Raw genomic sequence first — 27,848 nt, 5'->3', positions numbered from 1 at the left:
ATGAGCAACAGAGATGATTTGCAACTGTCAAACCCAGCAGCAGATATTGGGATGGCTCTCGGCTTGGGCTTCGGTTTCGGTATCCTGATAGTGGCTGCGATAATCATAGTGGTGGTGATCAGATGGCAGTGTAAAAAAAATCAGGTGGAATCTTCCCAACCACAGACAGAGGAAGAAAACAATGAGGCTCAGAACGTGGTGAGAGATTCACATCCGTTTTTTGGACATGGGATCACAAGGATTGCTTGGAGGTTTAAAAGAAGTGATAAGAGTAAGAATGAAGGGAAACGTGATTACCATCCCATCTACGATACTCCAAGATCCAACCCAGTGCCTGTAAAAGTACCTAAGAGCTCAGGTCACTCCCACGGTCATCCTACTCCTTCCCCATTGACTGTAAACGATAACAGGCCTGGATACTCCACTTTTGACCATCCTCTGGAAATGACAATCCCTGCACAAACAAACGTATCTGAATACGGACATGAACACCCCACTTATGACCGTCCTGTCAATATTCCAGTGTTTGTTTTAGGAGAAAACGAACATGAACACTCCACTTATGACCGTCCTGTCAGTATTCCAATGCCTGTGGAAGGAGATAGACTCGGATACTCTACGTACGATCGTCCTCCAAAAATTGCATTGCCCATAGATGAAGACAGCAGACCCGGATATTCTACATACGATCGTCCTCCAAAGATTGCATTGCCCATAGATAAAGACAGCAGACCCGGATATTCTACATACGATCGTCCTCCGAAGTCTGCAGTGCCCATAGATGAAGACAGCAGACCTGGATACTCTACATACGATCGTCCTCCGAAGACTGCAATGCCTGTAGATGAAGACAACAGACCCGGATACTCTACATACGATCGTCCTCCACAGATTGCAATGCCTGTAGATGAAGACAGCAGACCCGGATATTCTACATACGATCGTCCTCCACAGATTGCAATGCCTGTAGATGAAGACAGCAGACCCGGATATTCTACATACGATCGTCCTCCACAGATTGCAATGCCTGTAGATGAAGACAGCAGACCCGGATATTCTACATACGATCGTCCTCCAAAGATTGCAATGCCTGTAGATGAAGACAGCAGACCCGGATACTCTACATACGATCGTCCTCCACAGATTGCAATGCCTGTAGATGAAGACAGCAGACCCGGATACTCTACATACGATCGTCCTCCAAAGATTGCAATGCCTGTAGATGAAGACAGCAGACCCGGATATTCTACATACGATCGTCCTCCAAAGATTGCAATGCCTGTAGATGAAGACAGCAGACCCGGATATTCTACATACGATCGTCCTCCAAAGATTGCAATGCCTGTAGAGGAAGAACCTGCATACGAACGCCTTTCCCAATTGATGCAGCGGTCTAACAACAAAATTCATGAGCAAAGTTCACCTTCCTCCTCCCATAATACAGAAAAGACCACCGACAGGCAGCAATCTCCCCCACCCCTCGCCCCTCGCTCGTCCAACAAAATCTCCAGTATGTCCACTACCCCCATTTCGTCCTGCCCACCAGTACCCCCTCGCCCTCCTCGTCCTTTAAAGGGTCAAAGGTAGTGTGGAAATAATGTGGAGATTTGTTTGTATATATATATTTGTGTTGTGTTGTCATTGATTTTTGTATTCTTAGTGTTGTTTATGTTGTTAGTACTTGTGTTGCTGCCATTGTTGGTGGTGACGGTGGTGCTGGTGGTGATGGTGACAGTAGTGGTGGTGGTAGTCGGCGATAATGATGATGGTGATGATAACGATGACACTAATATTATAAGGAACGACATTTTTCTTGTTTTTCTTTTTACTTTTCGTCCTTTCCTTCCTTCTTTCTTTCTCAATTTCTTTTTTTTTTCTTTCTTTCTTCCTTTCCTTGTTTTTATCTTTCTTGAATAACTAACTGACTGACTGATTGATTGATTGGCTAGATTTTTTTATTTATTGATTAACTGATTGATTGGTTAACCGGTTACCTGGTTAATTCACTGACTAACTGATTACGTCTTGCCTGTGATTGTGTTGATGAAATGAGTATTAATGAATTGTAAATATAGCCAGTTACGAATTTGTTTTGCGGTGGATTTCGTTTATTTGGTTTTCAATTCTTTCTTTCATTTCTGTACATAAAACAAATTTGTGTGTTGAATTTTTTTTTTTTTATGCTTAGCTCATTGTGTGTGTGTGTGTGTGTGTGTGTGTGTGTGTGTGTGTGTGTGTGTGTGTGTGTGTGTGTTCCATCATGTGTATAAACTGTCGTTTCTTTATAACACCACTTACTTTTTTTTATACTTATATATTAATTTGTTTGTTTGATTGTTTGTTTGTTTGTTTGTTTGAATTAGTTTGTCTGCTATGCTGTAAATAAAGTAGCCTGTTGTACATGTCTTGTTTTACTTTCCCCCTTTCACCTTCATTTTTCTAAACAAAAATATCATGTTTTGTCTTCATCACTTATTTATGTAAGTCCGTTTTACCTTCAGCAAAATAAAAGCACTTTTAGTTCTTGGACATCACGCCTTTTCAATACGAAGAAGAGCTTACTTTAAGAATTGTTAAAAAAAAAAAAAAATAATGAGAGAGAGAGAGAGAGAGAGAGAGAGAGAGAGAGAGAGAGAGAGAGAGAGAGAGAGAGAGAGAGAGAGAGAGAGAGAGAGAGATCATGTAAAAGAATACCATACTATTATTACAATGTATGTAAAAAGATATATTCACCGTCAAAAGTAACCAGGTAAAATCATGCGAGGGAAAATAAAAACGAGGGGGAAACATGTGATGGAGTAATGTCGATATTTTGTAGGTTCGCGGGAGTCAGTGTAAACAAATATGGCCAGTGAGTGATTGTGCGTCAGTGTTACAGAGGATGGAACTAAATATCATCTCCCTCCATCTCTCTTTCTCTCCTTGTAGAAAGTAATCCACCAGGAATACTTAATGGTGTTGTGCTGTAGGGCGCTGGAGAGGACTGACAGCCAGCTGGCTATGGCACGAACATTTGGGAGGTGAGTGTTGCTTTATCAGTTATTGCTTGTACTACTACTACTACTACTACTACTACTACTACTACTACTACTACTACTACTACTACTACTACTACTACTACTACCACTACTACTACTACTACTACTACTACTACTACTATTACAGTAGCAACAGCCTCAGGCCCTCAGTAACAGCCACTGCTACTGTTGCTACTATTTAAGTCGTGGTCGCGGGAATTAAAAGTTGCATCATCGTACTTTGGCAACTTACCAGTCTGTAACGTGCTCGCGGTGTGCCGGAAACGGTGCTTGTCAGTGTGTCCTTCCAGATGTATGTCGTGGCGATGGAAGGCATTGTCGTATCAGGCAAACTTGATCACAAAGCATGCCCTGTGTGGCGCACAGGGCAGTTTGTTTTCATAAAGTGTAAAACGAGTAACAAAAACCGATAATATGTTATTGAGAAATGCCTAGTGTGCCGCAATCTTTATTCTGAGCCTCATACAAGCCTAATATACCGTGAGCCTAATTGAAATCTACCATTTGAATTTGAGCCTAACGAAAACCTAGCTTATTCTTAACCTACAAGTCTGTGTACGTGTATCAAATCTTACTAAATCTGTATAGAACGTCATTCAGTTAATTTGTTTCATCTATACTGTTATTCACTTGATGCTAATAAACAAGGGAACTTTTAACTGCATTTGTGTTATTTTGACTTGGTAAGGGGATAATGTTGGGAAGATCTACGAATATAACAGTTCTGTAGGAATGTTAAATTTGAGGGAATTTATATTTGAAGCGTATCTTCTTGACTGTCGTAATCGTTAGTAGGCTTCACGTTGTCAAATCTCAAATGTCAAATGTCAGCAGTTTGTGTCTTCTGCATCCCCTTTCTTAATTAAGGCCAAGCTGCTGTTCAATTCTCACCCTCCAAGCCTTAGTCTCCCCCTCGCCCTTCTCCCTTCCTCCTGGCACCGTGCCACCGTCACAGGATCCATCTCTGTCATCCTGATCACGTGACCATGCCATCTCAACGTGCCTGTCTTGCCTCATCCACTTCATAAAAACTCACTGCGATACGAAACAATTAACAACACCATAAGCAATATATTAAATCTTTATTAACATATACAAGAAAGGAGGGGAGGAAAAGAATACATTTTGCAGTTTACATAGTTACATAGAGTTACATAGAAAAAAAAAAGGCCACAACAGACATAGCGGAATTTCTACCAAGTTTAAAGATTTTCGGTAGCTATGCAACAATTAAATATGTCTCAGAGTGATCAGTTATTAAGGACAGATGTACAAAATAGTCAAAGTTAATATACCAGTTCGAAATAGATTATCCTGAGAGAGAGAGAGAGAGAGAGAGAGAGAGAGAGAGAGAGAGAGAGAGAGAGAGAGAGAGAGAGAGAGAGAGAGAGAGAGACGTTAGGCTACAATAAGTGTTAGAGATAGTTTAACGTGCATCCTGTAGTGTTAAGTAATCGGTAGCAGTAGCTCATCTCGTGTCACAGTTTCCGTTGATAAGCAAAATGTTAAAGAAGCAGATCCTTTCTTCTGCCTCAAGTGAACTTACAAAAAAAAAAAAAAAAAAAAAAAACAAAACAAAAAAAAACAGCAACTGATGAAAACGGTATTCATTTCAGTGTGTTGCTCATGTTAAGAGTGTCATACGTACCTGCTTGTAAACACTGCAGGAGAAAGCTTTTTTTTATGCAGTAATCTGTCTTTCCTTGATGTTGACTCTCTCTCTCTCTCTCTCTCTCTCTCTCTCTCTCTCTCTCTCTCTCTCTCTCTCTCTCTCTCTCTCTCTCTCTCTGTGTGTGTGTGTGTGTGTGTGTGTGTGGTAAGAGCAAAAAGAAAGTGAAAAATAGCCTAGAATTTCGTCTCAAGGGGAAACTTAGATAAATTTGTTGGGTTACTTCAAGAAACAAATTGACGATGTCTGGAATCCTCTTTGATCTCTTGTGTGCTACGTGTCATAGTACCCAGTAGAAGAGTAGATTCTCTCTCTCTCTCTCTCTCTCTCTCTCTCTCTCTCTCTCTCTCTCTCTCTCTCTCTCTCTCTCTCTCTCTCTCTCTCTCAGCTGAATAGCTTGGTAGATAAATAATTAGACAAACTGACATATTATTAGATAAATAGACAGATGTACTTTGTTTGCTTGACTTAATTTCCGTCCCTTGGTTGCCAGACATAGTATCTGGGCGGTCTTCAGAAGCCTGCCCATGTCCTCCTGTCGTCCAGCCAATAGTCAGTTGTCTTAGTCATCCCTTCTGTTTCCTCCCTCACTGACATTCTCCGTGTGGTTCTTGACCTTCCTGTCGGTCTCACTCCTGCCGACTCTCCACACATCAGTCTTCCAGGTGTTCTGTCTTCTGACATTCTATTTTTTCTACATGTTCCATTCGTCGCCTCTAGCTGTCCTCTGTCGCTATCACTGTCAGTTTCACATTGTGTTCTTATTTGATCATTGGTAATTCTGTCCTGCCATCTTACTTCACTAACTCTTCTTTCAAATGCCCTTAGATAGATAGATAGATAGATAGATAGATAGATGGATAGATGGATAATGGATATATAGATATAAGTGTGAATGAATGCAGGTGAAAATTATAACAAATAGGTTTGTGTGTGTGTGTGTGTGTTAATGACTGAGGTAGACGTTGAATCCTGAAAGACATTTACTCATACTGGGTCTTGATTCATCGTTTGTGACTCAGTGTTGTGACTCAGTGTGTGTGTCCGGTATACGCAGATGTTGGTGGTGGTGAAGGTGATGGTGGTAGTGGTGGTGGTGATCTTGTGATCTTATTTTGTTATATTTTTTTAGTTTGTTAATTTTCTTTCTCCCTTTGTGGTTGTAGTAGCAGCAGTAGTGGTAGTAGTAGCCTGACGTTGTTGAATACACACACACACACACACACACACACACACACACACACACACACACACACACACACAAAGACTACTTCCTGTGGTAATGAGTCAAGAGACAGCCCGGTAAAACACACACAACCTAAGCCAGTCTTTTATATAACCTGCATTTGTATTATAAAATTTGTCTTGGCATTTATAGATTATCCTTAACCAAGCTAGTATGCGCAACGATAATGATATACGTGTAATAGCATAACATCTTATTGATCCGCTTGAAATATTACTAGAGTGATAGTGTTTGTTACTTTATCAATAAGAGATTCTTGTTTAACATTTATTTATTTATTTGAACATTTATTCTCTCATAAGGACCATTTTCTAAGGTCATATACATGAGTATTGGGTTCTATTTGGTGTATGCCCATTGCTGATGCTGATCCTTAAACTGTCACTCGCATCATGAAAACACTCTTGAAAATCCCGTGACCTTTTGCTTCAGGTTATTAAGCTATCTCTAGAACCATGAAAACATCCTGGAAGACTCCAGTAACCTCAACTATAGTCTGCTAAACTGGGATTAGGATAAAGAAAGAAAAAAATAAAAACCCTTGAAAACCTTAATGATTTTTAGTTGACTAGGGGCTGCTAAAATAAGTCGAGGTAAGACGCCTCGACGCTTGAGAGTGAGGACATTGTTTACATTCTCGTGGTCCTTTCAACCACGTAACGTCCTATATTGCGTTCACTAAAATAAGTTGACACCAAATGTGACTGAATATGAGGATGCCTTGTGTATCTCCGATTATATAAACTTGATATTGCTAAAGGCGATTAGAGCTTAACATTGACATGAAAGGCTATACCTGGAAAGGTGTAATAAAACTCCGATATTCTCCGTACTACTCATACGTTACCACCGATTAAAAATAGATCTTTTATTCATGTTAGAAGTAAAAAAGCGTACTTGTATACCTACACATGGCTCTGGTGAACAACTCAGAGGTGCGACCTGAAGGGAGAGAGAACCAGGTGCAATCAAATGTCCAGCTATTGTAGTATTCGTTTTCTTTCCTTTTATTTTATTTATTTATTATTCTTTTTTACGTAAGAACATAGAGGAAGCTGTAAGAAGACAAAAGGCTAACATGTGGCGGTCCCTGTATAAAACCTATCTTCCTACACCCACCTGTCATCCATATTCATAAGTTTATTTATCCTTCTAAAGTTCCCTTGTGACTTTGCACCAACAATCTGATTACTGAATTTATTCCAGTCGGGTTCTCAAGAGTGTTTGTCCATTGTTGATGCTGAATCCTTGTTAAAATGTCACTAGAATCATGAAAACGTCCTTGAAAACGCGCTAACCTTTCATTACAACCTGTTAAACTATCACTGGCATCATGAAAAACACCCTTGAAAACACTGCAACTTCCACTATAGGCTGTTAAATTTGAGGTCCGGCTGAGGTGAGACTTCAACATTAACTTTTCATTTCCTTTCCTAAAAACGAGGACTACATTCGCTTGCTTCCACAGAGACCTGAAACTAATGATTTCCCTAGAGATATTAACTACCGCTTCACGCGCGCAATAATAGCATCCGCCTCTCCGTTTTCTTTCTATTCTTGAGAAGGGACTGGTATAGATAGACTGCAATGATAGTTTCTCTACCTCCCATCTCCTTTATATTCTTAAGAAGGGAGGTGTAGAAATAAACTGCAGTAATAGTTTCTCTACATTCCTTTTTTTTTCTTTGTATTTTCAAGAAAAGTGATTTTTTTTTTTATGTACTTAGTAGTTATAATACTTCCATATCTTTTATCTAATGTTTGTAGGAAGCGAGTGGTAAAGAGGACAGTAATTAGTGAAAGTGGTAAAATGTGGTAAAAAAAAAGGACAACATTAAAACAACGAAGGACAGTAATGAAATAATGAAGGAATAATGAAGTAATGGTAAAATAGAGAAGGAAAATAATGAAATCATGAAAGCGAGGGGTTAAAAAAAGGACAACAATGATGAAATAGGTCTCCCATTTTTTTTCCTTGCATTTCTTAGATGAGTGTTACAAAAAAAAAATAAATAAATAAATAAATAAATAATAAAAAAATAAATCAAATAAATAAATAAATAACAGTATTTCTCTCCACTTTTTATTTTATTTATTTATTTATTTTTTTCCTGGACACGAATTTTTTTTTTTTCCAAGATAGACACAAAAATGGCTCACTTCTTTCCTTCTTTTTCACTTCATTTAATTTATTGACGTATTTATTTATTTTGTCTATTGTTTAAGAAGGAGTAGAGAAATTTGTCTGTATCTTTTCCTCTTTCCTTTTTTTTTTTTTTCCCTTTCTGCTTTAAAGTGAATTATTGTATCTCAAGGGAAGCAATTAGGAAAAGGGGAAGAAGAGATAAGGAGTTAAAAAAGGAGAGGAAATAAGATACTGAAGGGAGACGTTGATAAATAATAAGAAAAAAGGAAGAAAAGGAAGAGGAAAGAAAAAAATGGAAAAAAAAGAGAAAAAGAGATACAAGAGAGGTACAATTATAAAGAAAAAAAATAAAGAATAAAGAAGGAATAAAGAAAAAAGAAGGAAAGAGGAGAGGAAAAAAATAAAGAAGATAGGAGATACAAGAGAGAGAAAGGATAATAAAGAGAAAATTAAGAAATGAATGAAAGAAAGAGGAGAATAAAGAATAAAAAAGAGAGAATGAGAGATTGAAGAGAGAAAGAGGGCGATAAAGAAAGAATAAAGAAAAAAAAGAAGAAAAGAGGAGAATAGAGAATATAAAAAGACAGGATAGGAAATGCAAGAGAAGAAAAGGGTGATAAAGGAGAGAGAAAGAAAGGAAGGAAAGAGGAAAGGGAGAAGAATGAAAAAAAGAGAAAATAGAAGATAAAAGAGAGGGAGAGGATGATAAAGGAGAGACGAAGAGGGAAAGGAGGAGTAAAAGAAGGAGATTGGAAGGTAAAGCGGTGATTGGCTAACCTGTAGTGAAGGTGACAGTCCGTGAGAATGGCGGCCTCTCCTCCTCCTCCTCCTCCTCCTCCTCCTCCTCCTCCTCCTCTTTTCTTCTTATCTTTCTCCTCCTCCATCTCCTTCTCGTTTTCCTCTTCTTTTTCTTTTTTTTTTTTTGCATTTTCCGTCCTCTTCGTCTCTTCCTCCTCCTTTTCCTTTTCCTTTTGCCTCATTATCGTCACTATCATCACCATCATCTCATTTTTGCTTTTCTTCTTTCTTTTTCTTTTCTTTTCTTTTCTTTTCTTTTCTTTTCTTTTCTTCTTCTTCTTTTCTTCTTCTTCTTCTTCTTCTTCTTCTTCTTCTTCTTCTTCTTCTTCTTCTTCTTCTTCTTCTTCTTCTTCTTCTCCTCCTCCTCCTCCTCCTCCTCCTCCTCCTCCTCCTCCTCCTCCTCCTCCTCCTCCTCCTCCTCCTCCTCCTCCTCCTCCTCCTCCATAAAATCTTCAATCCCTCTCCCGTTGCAAACCACTTTGTGCTTTTACTTCTTGATAAAAAAAATAAAATAGATAAATAAATAAAAAATAAATAAGGTAACAAAAACAGTTTATCTTTTTCATTTTTGATTTTAAAGAACAGGTATATATATATTTTTTTTCCTAGTATAATTTCTTCTTAATTGTTATTTTGACATAGTACCCATTGTTAATAATTGTCTGTCTGTCTGTCTGTCTGTCTGTCTGTCTGTCTGTCTGCTTGCTTTGTTGTTTTGTTAATCGTCTGTCTATCTGTCTGTCTGTGTGTCTGTTTACTTGTCTGTGTCTGTCTGTATTTGTCTGTTTGCCGATCTCTTTGCCTGTCTGTTTGTCTATCGTATTTTTATCATCGAATATTTATCTGTTTTATTTCCATGTGTTGAAAAAAAATACTGAAAAAATGCTGCCTTCGTATTTCCCACGCATCGTGAAGGGGGATTTAAAGAACCGCAGTGATAGGACTGGGAACCCTCAGCCCTGCGCTTTGATTTCGACCGTGACTGCCCACTGTGGAGGGCGGTCCCAGTCACCACTGCCTCGTGAGCTGAGAGGGCTTTAGGCGGGTTCCTCAATCTCTTATCTGATTATTATAGGTTCGCTGCACTGTTATTGTTTTAGTTAATTAATTAGTTTTTTATTTTTTTGTCTTGTGTTTCTCTCTCTCTCTCTCTCTCTCTCTCTCTCTCTCTCTCTCTCTCTCTCTCTCTCTCTCTCTCTCTCTCTCTCTCTCTCTCTCTCTCTCTCTCTCTCTCTCTCTCTCTCTCTCTCTCTCTGCAGGTGGTGTTTGATTTTGATTTTGTTGATAAGGCTGTTAGTGTTTTGTTGTTATTGTTGTTGTTGTTGTTGTAAATGTTAAATTTGTTGAAGTTGTGATAACATTACTTGTTTTTGTTACACTAAACGAGGCTGTTCATTTATATTCCCACATTTCTGTTATTCGTTTTCATAAGCCAAACCTCCCATTAAGAAACTCATCACCATCATTGTTTCCCTTTTAATCTATGTCATACTTGATCCTCTTCAGACAGAGATACAATCATTAAATCACACTTATCCACCCACCAGCTTTCCTTCCTTAAAAATCCAGTTAATTTAGTAAGTATATTTCTTATCCATCCATCAATATTAACAATTTCAAAATGGATCAGATCACCAGGCATGTATTTTTTTTTTTTTTCCACATTATTTAACCCATGCATACCTTACAACTTTCCATACAAGACTGGGTAGTGACTAATGCTTCCCTCCAGCAGGGTATAACAAGGGGAAGGATGCAGGGCTGTTGTGGGGGACTGTTGGGTTGGGGGGTCCAGCCGGGGATGGGGGTGGTGGGTGTGTGAGGGTGCCTCCTTCATCCTCACCTACACCCACACCCAGAACTCTTTGTGTGTGTGTGTGTGTGTGTGTGTGTGTGTGTGTGTGTGTGTGTGTTGGAGGGTCGAGGTACTAGAGGGAGGGAGAAATTTAGTTATCATTGGAGCTAATGCGTCACAACATCGAGGTCATATGACGCCAGCTAGCGTCAGGAGAGACAGAGCGCTACCTCCCCCACCGAGAAACTGCCGTGAGCCAAGATCGAACTCGTGAGCTGAGCATTGTACCACAGAGCCAGAGAGAGAGAGAGAGAGAGAGAGAGAGAGAGAGAGAGAGAGAGAGAGAGAGAGAGAGAGAGAGAGAGAGAGAGAGAATTCAGGTTGTTTGTAGCACTAAGAATGAATAAGTAGATAAATACACCAATAAAATCAACAGTTGTCTCACTTGTAAAGCCAGCCAGATAACACAAGCAACAAGTATTAAAGATAAAGTTTATTCATCATCATTATCATCAATCATCATCATCATCATCAATGTAGCTCAGAAATCAACCATATGGAGAGCCTTGAAACCTTCCTCTTGCGTGAAAGACTGACTCTTCACTCACTGGAGCGTGGGACAGAGGGACAGAGACTCACAGCTGCCTCGGATGACTCTCTCAGTATATCCTAGCACCTCCTATGCCTCCTCCAGCCATCACGGTACCAAGGTAACAATAATAAGAGTACAGCGGACGTCTACTCCAGCCGCGGCGGGAGGAAGGGTGGCTGGGTGGTTACCGTCGAGCTGGCACCCTCACCAATCCACCAGGTCTCCCCCGTCTGTCTGTCTTCAGTCTCGCTTGGGGAGTCCGATCGCTTTCCCGGCCTCGGAGCGAAAGCAAAATCCGCCTTCTTGCCCAGCCGTGGCGAGAAGGCGAAGCTGGTCTTTTTCCCTGGTCTTGGGGCGAAGGCAAAGTTGCTTTTCTTGCCTGGTCGTGGCGCAAAGGCGAAGTTGGTCCGCTTCCCTGGTCGTGGCGCGAAAGCGAAGATACTGCCGGTCCTCTTTCCCGGTCTTGGGGCGAAGGCGAAGTTGCTTCTCTTCCCGGGGCGAGGAGCGAATGCAAAGGCGGACTTCTGCACTCTTTTGCCAAGCCGTGGCGAGAACGCAAATGCCGAGTCCCTCTTGTCCTGTAAAACTCCCTCGTCCTCGTCCTCGTCCTCGTCTTCAGTCTCCTCGTCCTCGTCGTCCTCTGAGTCGTAGTAGTCATAGGGAAGGTCCATCTCCTCTCCCTCCGCACGCTTGCCCGGGCGTGGCGAGAAGCTGGACCGACGCACCGACACTGCAAGGGAGAGAGTGACTGAGTGAAGTGGTCGGGAACATTGTCAAGTAGAACGATAGGGACAAAATATGAATGTCAGGAGGAGGACGAGGACAAGGAGAAGGACAAGGAGGATGAGGAGGTCCCGTCGTCTTCAAAAATCAATATATATATATATATATATATATATATATATATATATATATATATATATATATATATATATATATATATATATATATATATATATATATATATATATATATATATATATATATATATATATATATATATTTATTTATTTATCTATTTATTTATTTATTTAGTTATTTATTTACTTATATTGCTAAAGGATATGGCAAAAAGGGGGAAGAAATAAGGGGAAATATATGAACTTCAGAAGAAGGAGGAGGAGGAGAAGGAGGAGGAGGAGGAGGAGAAAAAGAAGAATAAAAAGATAATGAAGATGAAGAGGAAGAAGAGAAGGATGAGATAGATGCGTAATGAATCAGAAGCAGCAGCAGGGTGCATGTAGAATCAAGATCATAGGACCAATATAAAAGAAATCAAGAGACACTACATTTAGAGCAGCTACAGAGAATTCAGCTACAGAAATGACAACAGGGAGGGCGAGAGGCGATGGAAGGAACACCAATACACTACTATACAGAGAACAGGCTAATGCAGTGATGGCAGGGGGTGACAGGGCTTGTAGGGGCTGCACTCACCCAGGGGCCACCACCAGCTGTAGGGGATGGTGACGGCGTCCTCAAGGTCCTCATTGTGGGATGCTGCGTCCCTCCTTCCCCTCTCATCAAGTGACTGTAATGCAGGTTGGAATGTTTGGGCTGATTTGTGTGTGTGTGTGTGTGTGTGTGTGTGTGTGTGTGTGTGTGTGTGTGTGTGTGTGTGTGTGTGTGTGTGTGTGTGTGTGTGTGTGTGTGTTTGATGATGATGATGATAGTTATATTTTTATTTCACACCAATACTGTTATTACTACTACTACTGCTACTGCTATTACTACTACTACTACTACTACTACTACTACTACTACTACTACTACTACTACTACTACTACTACTACTACTACTACTACTACTACTACTACTACTACTATTACTACTACCACCACCACCACCGCTTCTAATAATACACAGTTCATTAAGGAAAGTACAGCGCAGAACTGAAAAAACGTACACAATTACATATGTGAGGTTGAGATTAAGGCTACTAGTACTGAAAGAATAATAAAAAAATAAATAAAAATACAACACACTTGACATACTATTATAATGTGTAGGGCAAGACTCGTGTGGACGGTGCGTGAGGGTGTGACTGATGTGTTAATGGAGTCAGCATACGTGGAGGAGTGCTACAGTGGCTATTTTCTTCTTTTTTTTATGTAAGAGGAGGCAGGCAACTAAAAGGCTTAAAGAAAATGCCCACTGAAGAGCTAGTCGCCTAAAAAAGTAGTCAAAAGGACCCTTAAATAAAGAATATTCAAGAGTCCCCAAAGAGTATTTAAGAATCGGGCGCCAAGTATCTATCCTGGCCCTGAGTGAGGTGGGTCAGTGTGTCTGGTGGGGAGTGAGGGAACAAGAGCGGAGGAGGGAAGGTAGTCCAGGTGTCTTAGTTGATTTAAAAGACAGGTGATTGTGACAACTATCTTTGAGGGTTGAGGTAAGGTAGCTGATTGTAGGGTGTGTGTGTGTGTTGGGATTTCTCTCTCTCTCTCTCTCTCTCTCTCTCTCTCTCTCTCTCTCTCTCTCTCTCTCTCTCTCTCTCTCTCTCTCTCTCTCTCTCTGTATGTTTGTGTGTTTCCTTATGAGTTTTCTTTTTTTTGTGAATTCTTTCTCTTTCCTCTATTTTTGCCATTAAGTTTTTCTGTGGTTGGTTTTCCTCCTCCTCCTCCTCCTTTTCCTCCTCCTCCTCCTCCTCTCCTCCTCCTCCTCCTCCTCCTCCTCCTCCTCCTCCTCCTCCTCCTCCTCCTCCTCCTCCTCCTCCTCCTCCTCCTCCTCCCTTCTTTCATATCATCCTCGTTTTCTTTACCTCATTTCTCCGACACCTTACCTCTCACATGTCTCTCATCTCTTCCTCTTCCTCCTCCTCCTCCTCCTCCTCCTCCTCCTCCTTCTCCATGCTTTCCTGATTCTCTTCTAAACTTCCTAACGTCTGATTTCCTTATTCCTCTTCTTCCTCCTCCTCCTCCTCTTCCTTGTCCTTCGTGGTCTTCCGCTTCTTCCTTCTTCCTACAGTCACTCACACTTTTCTCTCCCCTCTTTTTTTTTTCGCTTTCTTTTTCCTCTCCTCTCTTTTATCTTATTTCTATTCACCCTTGCGTATCTCTTATTCTATCTTCATTTGATCCTTCTCCTCCTCCTCTTCCTCCTCCTCCTCCTCCTCCTGCTGCTTCTCATTTATCTCTCTTAGCCATCGCTTCCTCCTTATCCAATTAGCCTGACGTCAGTTGTTTGCAAGTTAACAGAAATCTTTATTAGAGATAATATGACAAACACTCTGAGGTTGGGAACTCAATACATAATTATCTTCATTGTTTGGGTAGGAAGTGTTCATGCCTCAGCTGACTTACCGGCCATAAAGAGTTCGATGTCCCACTTTCTAAAATGCGTTTGTTTTTTAAAGGTACCTATAAATGTCGCCACATGAAGCTGCGCACAAAAGGGTTAATCATTTTATATCCAAAATTCCTCTTCACAAAACCTCTCCCTTCCTCCTCTTCCTTTTCTACCTTCTTTCCCTTCAGTTATATCCCAGCGCTTCTTACTCCCTTTACCTCCACTAGGCTGGGGCTCCTCTTCCCCAGTCTAGGGGCGAAGTAAAGCCTCTTGGGGACCCCTGGAGTCATTATTTTTAGGGGCCTCGACGTCCTCTCTGGTATCTGAAGGAGTAAACAGGAACACATCACATTGGAATACACATGGCAATATATACAAGTGGTCATTCTTGAAAGTACGTAAAGGCAACTTCTGGAGGAAAGGAAAAAGGGGGAAAAAAAAGATCAGAAAAGTGACGAACAGAAAAATTTTAAACTGTTGATGTCAGAAATGTCACAAAGGAGAAAATCAGGGAAAAGTTATGAGGAAAGTTCACAAGTTCAGTAATAGGTCAGACAAGAATGACTACCACGGAAGAGCCTCCAATGAAAAATAATAATAATAATAATAATAATAATAATAATAATAAAGAGGAGGAAAATAGAAAACGTAGGTAAAGTTGATGTGAATACTCGTTCTTACTGAAGACAAAAAAATGTTGCCAAGTAAAAGGTAGAGAGAAAGTAAGTAAGGTGTAAGTAAGGGGAATACAAGTGTTTGACAGTTACAGAAAGCGATGAAAGAGTGAGGATATAATGGCTATTTTTCTTAGAGTACTTAGCTGAAGAGTTCTAGAATTTACCAGTGAAATATGAAGAAACTCAAGACAATGGTTAACTCTTGCATTAGTAAAGTGAAAAAAAAAATAGTATAGGGAAAGTTACGCAATATACCAATGAAAGATGAAACTGTGAAGATGCTGAACAACTATATCCCATTAGTAAGGAGAATATAGAGAGTTTCAGATTTACTAGTGAAAAGAATGATAGAGTAAAGATGACTGAGGTGCGTGGAGAGTTCCTGAATACCAGTGAGAGGATGAAAAGAGAAGATAATGCTTAACCTTTTTATTGTTAAGGTGGAAGGGATAATCAGGCAGAGTTCCAGGGTTTACAAGCGGAAGGAATGAAAGTAAAGGCTTACTCTGCATTAGTAATATGAACAGAATGCTTAGGAAGGAAAGAGTGAAAATAATGCTTAACCTTTGCATTAGTGAGATGGACAGAATTGTTAGGCAAATAGTTCCAGAGTTTTATAAATGAAAGAGATGAGAGAGTGAAGATAATGCTTAAACTTTGCAGTCTAAGGTGGACAGAATAATTGGGAAGAGAGCCTCAGAGTTTACCAGCGAAGGATGAAAGAGTGAGGGTACTGGATAACTCATGCATTAATAAGGTGGACAGAATAGTCAGGATGAGAGCCGCACAATTTACCAGCGAGAGATAAAAGAGTGAAGTTAATGCCTCACCTTCGCATTCTAAGACATAAAAGTCAAGCAGAGCACCAAGATTTACTAGTGAATGATGAAAGAGTGAAAACGCTGAATAACCTGCATTAGTAAACAGGACATACATACCCTCTGAAGTCGCATTATATTCTGAGCGTTGATTGGCCCAGCTAGGAGGGAGGACACAGCGTCACTGGCCACATGCTCCCATGGTGCGGGAGGTCCCAGGTGGCGCGGGGGCACAGGGGGCGGTGACCACTCCGGGGAAGACACTGCCCCCTCGGTAGCACCTGGGGGAGGAAACACACCTTAGGGAAGTGTTCTGGTGTGTGTGTGTGTGTGTGTGTGTGTGTGTGTGTGTGTGTGTGTGTGTGTGTGTGTGTGTGTGTGTGTGTGTGTGTGTGCTTGTAATTAATAATGCTCCCGACTTTTTACTGTTGTGAGTTAAAACAGGAAATTATTAGATTTTTACACGTTTTAATCAAAGTGATGATTAGAATAATGTACGTTTCATGTCCTGTAGTGTGTGTGTGTGTGTGTGTGTGTGTGTGTGTGTGTGTGTGTGTGTGTGTGTGTGTGTGTTGTGATGGAAGAGTTTGACATGAGGGAGAAACGAAAGTTTTGCGTAAGAGATTAAAAGAGAGAGAGAGAGAGAGAGAGAGAGAGAGAGAGAGAGAGAGAGAGAGAGAGAGAGAGAGAGAGAGAGAGAGAGAGAGAGAGAGCGGATGCACGCTGTTCTTTTCTTGTACATGAGTGATAAGAGCAAAGGTTTCTCTCTCTCTCTCTCTCTCTCTCTCTCTCTCTCTCTCTCTCTCTCTCTCTCTCTCTCTCTCTCTCTCTCTCTCTCTTTGGAGTGTCGCCTTTTGTTTCTCGTTTTCATCGTGTTGACAAGGGCGTTGGCAGGATGGGGGAGAGGATGGGGGGGTGTGAGAAAGGAGGAGGAGGAGGAGGAGGAGGAGGAGGAGGAGGAGGAGGAGGAGGAGGAGGAGGAGGTGGAAAAATGGGGGAAGAGAAGAAGGGAGGGAGTGACATGGAGGCCGGTTTTTTTGCGTCTCTCTTCTTTCCCCCTCTCTCTCTCTCTCTCTCTCTCTCTCTCTCTCTCTCTCTCTCTCTCTCTCTCTCTCTCTCTCTCTCTCTCTCTCTCTCTCTCTCTCTCTCTCTCTCTCTCTCTCTCTCGCTGCTAGTAACCTTTTGTAACCGTCACCAAAACACCTAAATGCAACGCCAAGACTGAAGTACACTTGCGGAAAACAGGATTCGATTACTTAAGGAAACGATTTTTTGAGACCCCTCTAGAGAAAGCTAAAGGTCAAGGAGGAAAAAAATAAAAAAAATAAATGCTGGGAGATTATATAAAGAAAACAGAACGAGAAGATAATCTGTTGTAAGAATGTGGAGTTACATGATTGTGGACTGGTGTGGCGGGTTGGGGGTTTCGTCACTGCTGATAAGAGATGAGAGAGTACAAGGGAGTATATTAAAAAGCTGATCTAAAATAAAAGAAAATTACACGGAAGAAAGAATGTTGATAGTAAATAGTACGAGAGAGGAAGCGATGTTAGTGAAAGCAATACAAAAATAAGAGTAATGGTGGCTTAGACATTGCTGATAAGAGATTGGAGTGTGTAAGGAAGAATATTGAAAGCAGATATAAGAAGTAATGAGTGACGAGAAAGAATGCTGATAATAATGATAATAATAATAATAATAATAATAATAATGGTAAAAGTAATAATAAGAAGAATGGCAACAATATACTTTTAAACAACATAATAAAATAAAGAAATTAATGAAAGAGAACATAGAGAATATAAAACGAAAATAAAAATAATAAGATTCTAAAAGGATAGTAAAGTATAATAATGATAACAAATGTGGGAAACAGAGAAAGTAAGATAATAAAGAAGAAATAATAGTTTATACAGTAGATGCAACAGAACAGAAAGTTACGTGATTAAGAAAAAAATAGGTAATAATACTCAATATATAATAAAGATAAGGAAGAAGAAGAAGAAGAAGAAGAAAATCAGAAGAGTTTAATTATTAATGGAATGAAAAAGATTTGCAGTTGATGCGCGAAAGTTAAAAATACGTTCAAAAAATGATAAGAAATTGCAAGAAATAAAAAAAATTGTATATACGTACCGTGTGTGTGTGTGTATGTGTGTGTATGTGTGTCGAAAATCATTCACGCACATACACACTATCCTACAAGTCTCTCTCTCTCTCTCTCTCTCTCTCTCTCTCTCTCTCTCTCTCTCTCTCTCTCTCTCTCTCTCTCTCTCTCTCTCTCTCGCGTGACCTAAGCTTATAAACAAGATCACATTAAGCTGTTACGTGGCGCGGAAAACGTTGCTTACCACGCCTTATATATATTGTACCGCCACGCCACCCCCTTCCCGCGCCTCCCTTACCCTCCACTCCCCTTCCCATCCTTCCAACTCCCATTTTTCCCCCTGTCCTCTTCATGCGCCTTTTTCCTCCCACGATCTCCCCCACTCCATTTCCTTTACTTTACTATTGCTTCTGTTTAGACGAATAGGACGCGTTGTAGCTCTCTCTCTCTCTCTCTCTCTCTCTCTCTCTCTCTCTCTCTCTCTCTCTCTCTCTCTCTCTCTCTCTCTCTCATGTCAACCAGGGGATAAGAGGAAACTTTATTTACTTTTTTTTCTTGTTTCTTTTCTTACAAACTGTCACGCTTGTGTCTTCTTTGCCCCGTTAGTTTCCCGCCTCTCTCTCTCTCTCTCTCTCTCTCTCTCTCTCTCTCTCTCTCTCTCTCTCTCTCTCTCTCTCTCTCTCTCTCTCTCTCTCTCTCTCTCTCTCTCTCTCTCTGTCTATTTATCTATCTATCTGCGTGTGGGTGAGAGAGAGAGAGAGAGAGAGAGAGAGAGAGAGAGAGAGAGAGAGAGAGAGAGAGAGAGAGAGAGAGAGAGAGACCGAGAGACAAAGACAGACAGACAGACAGACAAACATATAGAAAGGCTCAGAAACACAGACAAAAAAACGAACAGAAAAAAGAAAAAAACACACATTTAAATACACCACTACTACCCAAACTTAACCCAAGACAGAGAAAGACACTAAACACACTTAATCTTATAATTCACCCTCCCCGATGTTTACCCTGGCTACTACTACTACTACTGCCACTAGACTGAGCTAATGTGACAACAGGAATAGAGTATAGCGGATGATCGTATGTTTCAAGTTGACGCTGGTCTGGAGGGGGCCACTGGAAGGAACTCAGGTAATGTGGGAAGAGGCAGGTGGGACCACTAAGGCTTGTAAGGAGGCTGGACCGGGGCAGGAAGGGACAAGGTAGTTTGAGGGTAATAAAGTTATGTGTTAAAATATGTTTAGGGGACTTTTTGTGTTTGTGTGTGTGTGTGTGTGTGTGTGTGTGTGTATTTTGTTTTGTTTTTCCTTGTTGTTGTTATTGTTGTTGTTGTCCTCATGTTCTCTTTTCGTTCTATTTGGTCTTCTTGTTTTTGTTGTTGTTCTTTTTGAGGTTAGGAATGCTTAAGTGTCTTTCGTTTGGTTCTTCATGTTATTGTTTTTTTTATCTTCTTCTTCTTCTTGTTCTTCTTCTTGTTCTTGTTGTTCTTGTTCTTGTTCTTCTTTTCTTTTTCTTCCTCCTCCTCCTCCTCCTCCTCCTCCTCCTCCTCCTCCTCCTCCTCCTCCTCCTCCTCCTCCTCCTCCTCCTCCTCCTCCTCCTCCTTCTGAACGCGAGGGAGATCTTCAGTGATATATGAAGCCGTTAAATGAAGTTCAATCCTGTTAGTGAACGTAAGCCATTGCAGGAAGAGGAGGAGGAGGAGGAGGAGGAGGAGGAGGAGGAGGAGGAGGAGGGTAAAGTGATGTAAGATGATGAAGATATATGCTGCCAGAGAGAGAGAGAGAGAGAGAGAGAGAGAGAGAGAGAGAGAGAGAGAGAGAGAGAGAGAGAGAGAGAGAGAGAGATATGCAAACAAGCGGACACCCACACACTTCCATCCACCCACCCTCACACACACACATACACACACACACACACACTGCGACAATAAAAAAAAATCTAGAGATGTAAATTTAACACAATAATCTGATGCTAGTCTTGTCACCGTCTTATAGGAAACTGGCCAAGTATGTAGGTAAGGCGGTCATTGTCAGTCTTTGCTGCTTGGTGGCGTAGTAAAGGTGCATCTTGGACTCTAACGGCACATGAACCCAGATGTCAGTGAAGTGCAGAGTTAGTAAAAGCTGAAATTTTAAGAACACCTAACTATCTAGGAAAATTAAGTGGTGCAGTTTGATGATAGCCACGGCACACAGTTTGGGAGTCACTGAGATAAAGAATGATGGTAAAAAATGAGGAAGTGATGAATGTATGAGAGTTGTGTGTTGTTATGACAGTGTTATTATTGTTCAAGTGACAAATTAACGTGGCTTCTACATGATTAAGAGGAGAAGCACTCATGAGAAGCCGGCTAGTCAACTCTACGACCTTTGAAAACAGTAGTGGTGAGAGAACAAACCGGGTCTTAGTGTGACGAGCGAATGACGTGGGTAGTTAAGGGCGGGCGTGTGGCGTAGCTTGGATAAGGTAAAAAAAGGGACGACAGCATTGCCAGGGCCTTCTCTCCTCAGTGGTCGTGGTGGAGATAAGGTCGTGCTGGTGTGTGGATTAGCCTGAAGTGGAGGGGAGTATCCGCTTGGATGAGTGGAGGATGGATATTACGTAATGCCTGAGTGAAGCTGAGTTATGTAGTGTTCTGTAGTGGGTAGGGCGTCTCGTTAGCAGCAAGGTCCGTGGTGGCTTGTGTATCTGTATCAGGATTCTTCAGATTACAAGGAACGACTCGCTACTGGATCGCAAGCTCTTGTTAACGGGATCGCAACGTCGTAAATACATATATAAACAAATGAAATGTAATAATATGTTTGTGTGTGTGAACCGGTTTTCATATTAGAGGGAGCAAGGTACAGTAGAAGAGACTTGCAGGGTAGTGAAGGTAATATACAAAAATCAAAATGAGTCGCGTTGTAATTTCACTAGCTTAGAGAATATAGGTAAAAGTTAAGTAATATTCTACACTTACACTTACACTTAGAAACTCGTAAACCCTCCAATTTATCGACATGCTATCAGTTCTCAGAGTTTAAAAGGAAGCAGTTGGATAAGAGAGACTGAAAAGAATTAAGCAGAAGTAAATGATGATTATTATACTTTTATGTTGACTGTGACTGTACCATTGCAACTGACCAGAGGCTGATTCTATTGGATTCTTTTGTTGAAATTCCTGGTTTATGTTAATTGTAATAAAAGTGGATTGGCGTGGATTTCTTTGCTCGAATGAAATCCCTCCTCCCTACCTACACACACACACGCACGCACACATACACACAGATGGAGAAATGGAGGAAGAGAAGGATAGAGGAGGTAAGCGAAAGAAGGGAGGGAGGAAAGATAAAGGAGAGGAAAAAGCGAGGGAAAGAAGATGGGAGAGAGGAAGACAGGAATAAGGGGAGGAAGAAAGGGGGTAGGCAAGGAAACGTGGACACACACACACACACACACACACACACACACACACACACGAGAAGAAGGAAGAGGTAAACTTATAAACTTGCACACTTAACTGACATAAAGTACACGTTCTTTCCCTCTCTAACTTAAGAAAGGTGACACAGAGCCCTCTCTCCCCACTCCCCCTCCCTCCCCCTCTCACTGTGGCCCTAAAGTGAGAGGGAACGAGCCTGTGTGGAATTGTTGAGAGAGAGAAGTGGGAGGCTTGAGGCTCTTAAAGGCTGGTTAAGAGAGAGAGAGAGAGAGAGAGAGAGAGAGAGAGAGAGAGAGAGAGAGAGAGAGAGAGAGAGAGAGAGAAACTAGCCACTCAGTGTCGCTCTTTGGGGAAAAATAAGATCTCTTTTGTTTGTTTGTTTGTTTGTTTGTTTACTTTTTATTCCCTGGACTATATTTTTTTTCCTTTTAACTTATAAAGAGACTTGAATAAATTAAGGAAAGCAATTACACACACACACACACACACACACACACACACACACACACACACACACACACACACACACACACACACACACACACACACACACACACACATTACTGAGATAACTTATGAAAGGATAAAGAAATTCTTGTCACGAAACATTGTGTAGAGAGAGAGAGAGAGAGAGAGAGAGAGAGAGAGAGAGAGAGAGAGAGAGAGAGAGAGAGAGCAGTAATCCGGAAATGTGAAGACAGCAAAGAATAATGATGTTTTCTTCTATCATATTCTGCGTCAACACTTTTCTCTGTTCTTGGTTTACGGAGCGAGGAGAGGAAGAGGAGGAGGAGGAGGAGGAAGAAGAAGAAGAAGAAGAAGAAGAAGAAGAAGAAGAAGAAGAAGAAGAAGAAGAAGAAGAAGACAACAGCCGCGTGTTACAATTATTTTTCATCTTTCTATTTTATACTTTTTACTCAATATATCTATACTATGTACTTTTTATGATCTATTCCTTTACTTTTTTTTGTTCAATGCGCAGGTTTTGTTCCTTGATTCCTTCGTTTGTTAATTCATCTTTAATTCGTCTCAATTTATATATATTTATTTTTTACTTGTTCCTTCATATCGTCAGGTCTTGTTTCCTAGTTCATATTTACTGTAATGTTTCTGAATTCATCTTTAATTCATCTTTACTGGTTCCTTCATGTCATCAGATTTTTGTATGTATATTTGTATTTCCTTTAAGAGTATTAGAATTTCATCTTTATATAATCTTCGTGAATCGTGTATTTTCTTTGATTCTCTGTCTATGTTTCTTTAAACCATATTGTTCTTTTACTCCTTGGCATCACAAGTCTTTACCACCATTGATCACCAGGTAGCGGAGTGTTGCAATGTACCAGAATTTTGTATTGTTTATAGCGAGTTGTACCTCCCCCAGCTCCTCCTCCTGCTCCTCCTTTGTGTATTCATCGCTTCGACCATCAACCAACCAGCTCGTCTATCCGTTTTGTCTGTTTCGTATCTGTGTGACTGCATCGCGGCTCTGGGAGGACTTGAAAGGCTGTGAGAGAGGGGCGGGAGGGTGGTAAGCGTCTTCACAGCTATAAAAGAGAACAGGTAAAGAAAGGTAAGAAAAGAACTCGCTATTTCACCTTCAGTCGCCAAACGAAACTTCTTTCTCCCTCTTTCCTTCCCACCTTCCTCCCTTCCTTCCTTCGTTCGTTCGTTCGTTCCTTCCTTCCTTCGTTCTCAAAGACTTACTCGATCAGTGTGTGTGTGTGTGTGTGTGTGTGTGTGTGTGTGTGTGTGTGTGTGTGTGTGTCCACCCTTCTCTTCTCTCCTCCTACCCCCGATTCCTGTCTTCCTTCTTTCCTTCCTCGCTCCCTTCTCTTCTTTCTCTTTCCTCTCTTCCACTCTCTTTCTTCCTTCTTTCTATCATTCGCTATATCCATCTCTTCCTAATCTCTTTATCTTTCCTTTCCTTATCTCACAGTCTTTCTTCTACAATTCTCTCACTCTCCGCTTCTCTCCCTCCTCTCCTTTCTTCTCCTTTCTCTCTCTCCTTTCCGCTTCTTTCCTTTCTCCTTTGTCTTCATCCTTCTGTCTTTCCTTATTTTCCTTTCTTCCCGCCGTCCTACATCGCTGCCTGCTCTCTCTCTCTCTCTCTCTCTCTCTCTCTCTCTCTCTCTCTCTCTCTCTCTCTCTCTCTCTCTCTCTCTCTCTCTCTCTCTCTCTCTCTCTCTCTCGTACAAAATAAGGAAGGAATGGAGAGAAGCAAAGAACTTATTACAATATTCTAAAACATCGCAGTTAAATTTAGTGTCAGCGAAGCCACAGGTGTGATATTCCAATCAAGTGTACAGGCGTTAAAGGTGCCTTACCTGCCCTCTCCCTCACCCCCAACCTTACCCGTCCTTTTGGCTCCCGAGTCTGGTGTTCGCGGCATCCAATCCAATACTGTTTACATTCACACTTACAGTCCTCTATGCTTTTACGTGTAGTGTGATATGAGGACCTGGGATTTTCATGAAGATTACTGGGATAACTTATAACATGTCAGCTCTCAAGTTATAGGTGAATATGTTACGGTGGATTAGATGTGTGGTACAGATCGATTGATGGATGGATGGGTGTATAGATAGATAGATTGATTGATTTACAGACGGATCAGTAGGTAGATAGATAGACTTATACACTGAATGATGGATAAATGTGCTTGTATATTAATCACAGCATGGGATCATCATTAAATTATGGCCAGTGTAAACGAACTTCTAAAATATTCCACATTAATCATGAGTAATGTGGTATATGAACACACACACACACACACACACACACACACACACACACACACACACACACACACATTGTAATCTTCCTCCAGACACTAAGTAAAACACTTTTTCCAGTTAAATTACTGCATCACCTGACTTCACCTGGTTTGTACAAATATAGGAAAGTACAGGTGTTCTCATTAGTGATGTTTATAAAAATTCGTATACTGTTATGCAACTTTTCGTGATTAAGTTTGATAAAATTACCTTAAAAAAGAGTTAAAAGAGTTAGATTTAAAGAAGAAATCAAAGACGTAAGAAGAGAATGATATAGTAAAAGAGTTAGGAAGAAGTTGTGTCTCCGATAGTGGTAGATGACTGGAACAGACTCAGTAATCATGTTGTTAGTGCCGGGTCAATAGGGAGATTTAAAAGAAAATTACGTAAATTTATGGGCTGGGGTGATAGATGGATATAGGTAGGTATGATTTATATAGAGGCTGTCCCACGCAGGCTTACTGGTCTCTTGTGGCTTCCCTCATTTTAAGAAGAATAAGAAGTAGATGATAATGATTTCTTGCGCTCCTTGTTTATCTTTACAGTTAAAAGAAGGATGAGGAACAGGAAAGAGACGCTAATTTCAATACGAACATAAGAAAATAAGGGAGCCAGCCGACAAGTAATGAGGCCTACGCGTATACCTGCATGACACCTGCCCACTAATATCCATCTATCATCCCCATCCATAAAGTATCTGGTCCTTCTTTTAAAATCTTCCTACCGACTCACCACTGACAACCTGATGTGGCATTTCTGTTTCTTTTGTCACTCCCTCGCATATGTAAACTTAGAGAGAGAGAGAGAGAGAGAGAGAGAGAGAGAGAGAGAGAGAGAGAGAGAGAGAGAGAGAGAGAGAGAGAGAGAGAGAGAGGCCCTCAGTGATCACGGTGGCTATTAATTCAAGGCTGCGTCAGAGGGATGGTGTGGGATCTCCTTCACGTGGTGACCTGAGGCTCCATCGCTGGTTGTTTATGATTATTTATTATTAAACTTATTTTTATTCATATCAAATGGAATGAAAATGTGGAGTGGGCATTTTTTGTATACATCCCAAAAGAGGGTGTTACTGGCATGCACACTTGAATATAATGAGCAAATAATTGTTAGTTTTTTCTCCTACTCTGTTCTTTCTCTTATTTATTTATAGATTTATCTCTAATGCAGTGCGGGGGGCAGTGGCCACGCAGAATTTTTAGCATCTATAATTGCAGTGCCTATATTCTATTATATTTTTGCTTGATAAGTTCATAATGTTTATTATTCATTTATTTCAAAAGTTTATGGCACAATGAACGCTGGTAACAAAAATATTAATCAAAGATAACATTTTTTTTTATATATATTTTTGCTTCATGTTCTTTTCATCTCAGTTCAAGTTTGGAAAGTTTGTTTCAATATACAAATTCACTCTTTTAGTTTCAGTTTAATAAATGAAAGAAAAAAAAAAAAGACGTAAAATAAACCGGACTTCAATTTTATCATCTTTCATTCAAATTAGAAAAGCGACTCCGTTTGTGCCGTGTGGCGCGGGTTTGTTGGTAAGCTTGCTGGATACAGGCATCAGGGACGTGTTGCCTTCGTGTGGCGCGGGTGTGTTGGTAAGCTTGCTGGATACAGGCATCAGGGACGTGTTGCCTTCCCATCGTCACTCCTCCTTTAAGAAAATGTTTGTATATCCCCACTTGAAAAACAAGAACATTAGGCTTGTATCGTTGGATCAAGCACTCCTTCTAGAACTATAACACGATTTTCTGAACTTGTCATGGGGAAAACGAAACAATCTCGACGAACATAAGTCAGCGAATGAATTTTTGTTATGCAACTTTTTTGCTGATAGTCGATATTTGTAACAATTATGAAAACAACTTAGAATGAAAAAAAAAAAGATATATGAATATGAATATGAATATGATGTGCATCCATACTTAACATCAAACGCGGTATGGTAGAGAAAAGGAAGGATTTCATGGACATGTTGCTGTTGCCTCTTGACTGACGTGGCTCGGAGGAAGGGAGGGAGGGAGGGAGGCAAGTGGAAGAGTGTGCTGGTCTGTTCCGGGAGCATAATTCCCAAGTCCGGAAGAGTAAATGTCAGTCACTCTTGAATACGCTAGACTGGTTTAGACTAGGTTAGGTTAGGTTTAGGTTGGGTGAGGTGTAATGTCACTGAATGTAGTAACTTTGAGTGGGAATCACAGGCGAGCGCATTCTCCATACACTTCTGAAAAATGTATCCCGGGAGGCAAGACGCAACTTATTCATGAAAATCCCTCCTTTTCTCTTCTATATCGCGTTTAAAGTCAGATCAGAATGCACCATGGCGTTTTATTTTACACTTGTCATAACTGATGTAAATATCGACTGTCAGTAAAAAAGCTGCTTAAATCATAACATTTTTTTCCACTGACTTACACTCGCCGCAAGGATCATCATTCATTTCGTGTCATAGTTGTAGAATGACTCCTTAATTCAGTGATGTAGGGCAAATGTTTCTGTCTTGTGAGCAAGTGGAGAGATTTAGATATTTTCTGAAGGAGGAGGAGAGATGGTGAGAGGTCATCACGTCGCTGGCGCCTCTGTCTGGCAGGCTTACCGACACTACCACGCCAAATGGGAGAAGCAGACCAGATTTTCTTATTTGAATAAAGTGTAATGAATCTCCAACTCATGCTTCAATTTTCTCTTTCCACAGCTTGACGCTTGGAAAGAAAACGAAGAAGGGACTCTATTAAAAAAATATATATACACAATAATTAAACATGTAATGCAGTAATGAACACCTGTATATTCATTATCAAAGTGTTCCAGGTACAGCCTCTTACGTTGACCTAATTTACCTGTCCGTGATGAAAAGTAAACGGAAAGATAAATTCATCCAACGGCAGTGACGGGGAGGCGGGAAAAGAGTGTTGCCGCGGTATCAATCAGAGGGGTGACTACTTGAAGTGAGTGAGTGGAGAGGCGGTGTTCGAGAGGCGTGGAAGGAAAGAAATGACATTACTGGGTGTTCGGAAGAGGATTGTGAAGTCGTGTGTGTGTGTGTGTGTGTGTGTGTGTGTGTGTGTGTGTGTATGTGTGTGGCATTACTTTTTTTTTCTTTCCATTTCCTTTGTTTCCTTTTCTCTCTCCTCACTTCCTTTCATTTTCCCTCCTATTCGTTTCCTTCCATTCCCGTCTTTCTCCTTTACCTTAATTCCCTTCCCTTCCTTTCTCTTCCTTGTATTTTTATCCCATCTCTCACCTCTCCCTTCATATTCCTCCCTTTCCATATTTTTTTTCTAATTCCTTCTTTCCTTCCTTTCGTTATCCCCTCTTTCTTCCACCTCTCTTCCCTTCCAATCCTTATCCTTTTCATCTCATTCCATCCCTTCGCTATCCCCTCCCTCCCCTGTCCCTTCCCTCCCCTTCCCTTCCCATCAGAATCCCGTCACAGCAAGTCCAGCATCCCAGCTCTTCATTCCTCCCGTCA

At 40.8% G+C, this 27,848-nt stretch overlaps 2 protein-coding genes across 2 annotated transcripts in view; one reads left to right on the top strand and one right to left on the bottom strand.

Annotated features, from left to right (window-relative positions):
• Positions 1 to 5,273, top strand: LOC135116332 (uncharacterized). The gene is made up of 3 exons (XM_064033685.1): positions 1 to 1,583; positions 2,970 to 3,020; positions 5,201 to 5,273. Exons 1-3 carry the CDS (start codon positions 1 to 3, stop codon positions 5,271 to 5,273), a joined length of 1,707 nt encoding a protein of 568 aa, XP_063889755.1.
• Positions 5,274 to 10,981: 5,708 nt separating this feature from the next.
• The window catches only part of LOC135088802 (uncharacterized), a 27,729-nt gene continuing 10,862 nt past the window's right edge, over positions 10,982 to 27,848 (bottom strand). The window contains exons 2-5 of the mRNA XM_063983855.1: positions 16,186 to 16,346; positions 14,789 to 14,893; positions 12,722 to 12,815; positions 10,982 to 12,014 (exon numbers count right to left, since the gene is read on the bottom strand). Coding sequence (XP_063839925.1) covers positions 11,431 to 12,014; positions 12,722 to 12,815; positions 14,789 to 14,893; positions 16,186 to 16,346 — 944 coding nt within the window. The 3' untranslated portion in view covers positions 10,982 to 11,430. The remainder of the gene's footprint in view (positions 12,015 to 12,721; positions 12,816 to 14,788; positions 14,894 to 16,185; positions 16,347 to 27,848) is intronic.

This window comes from Scylla paramamosain, chromosome 31 (assembly GCF_035594125.1).
Source record: "Scylla paramamosain isolate STU-SP2022 chromosome 31, ASM3559412v1, whole genome shotgun sequence".
Classification (NCBI taxonomy): Eukaryota; Metazoa; Arthropoda; class Malacostraca; order Decapoda; family Portunidae; genus Scylla; species Scylla paramamosain.
The sequence above is the reverse complement of the archived record's forward strand: the minus strand, read 5'-3'. Positions and strand labels throughout refer to the sequence as shown.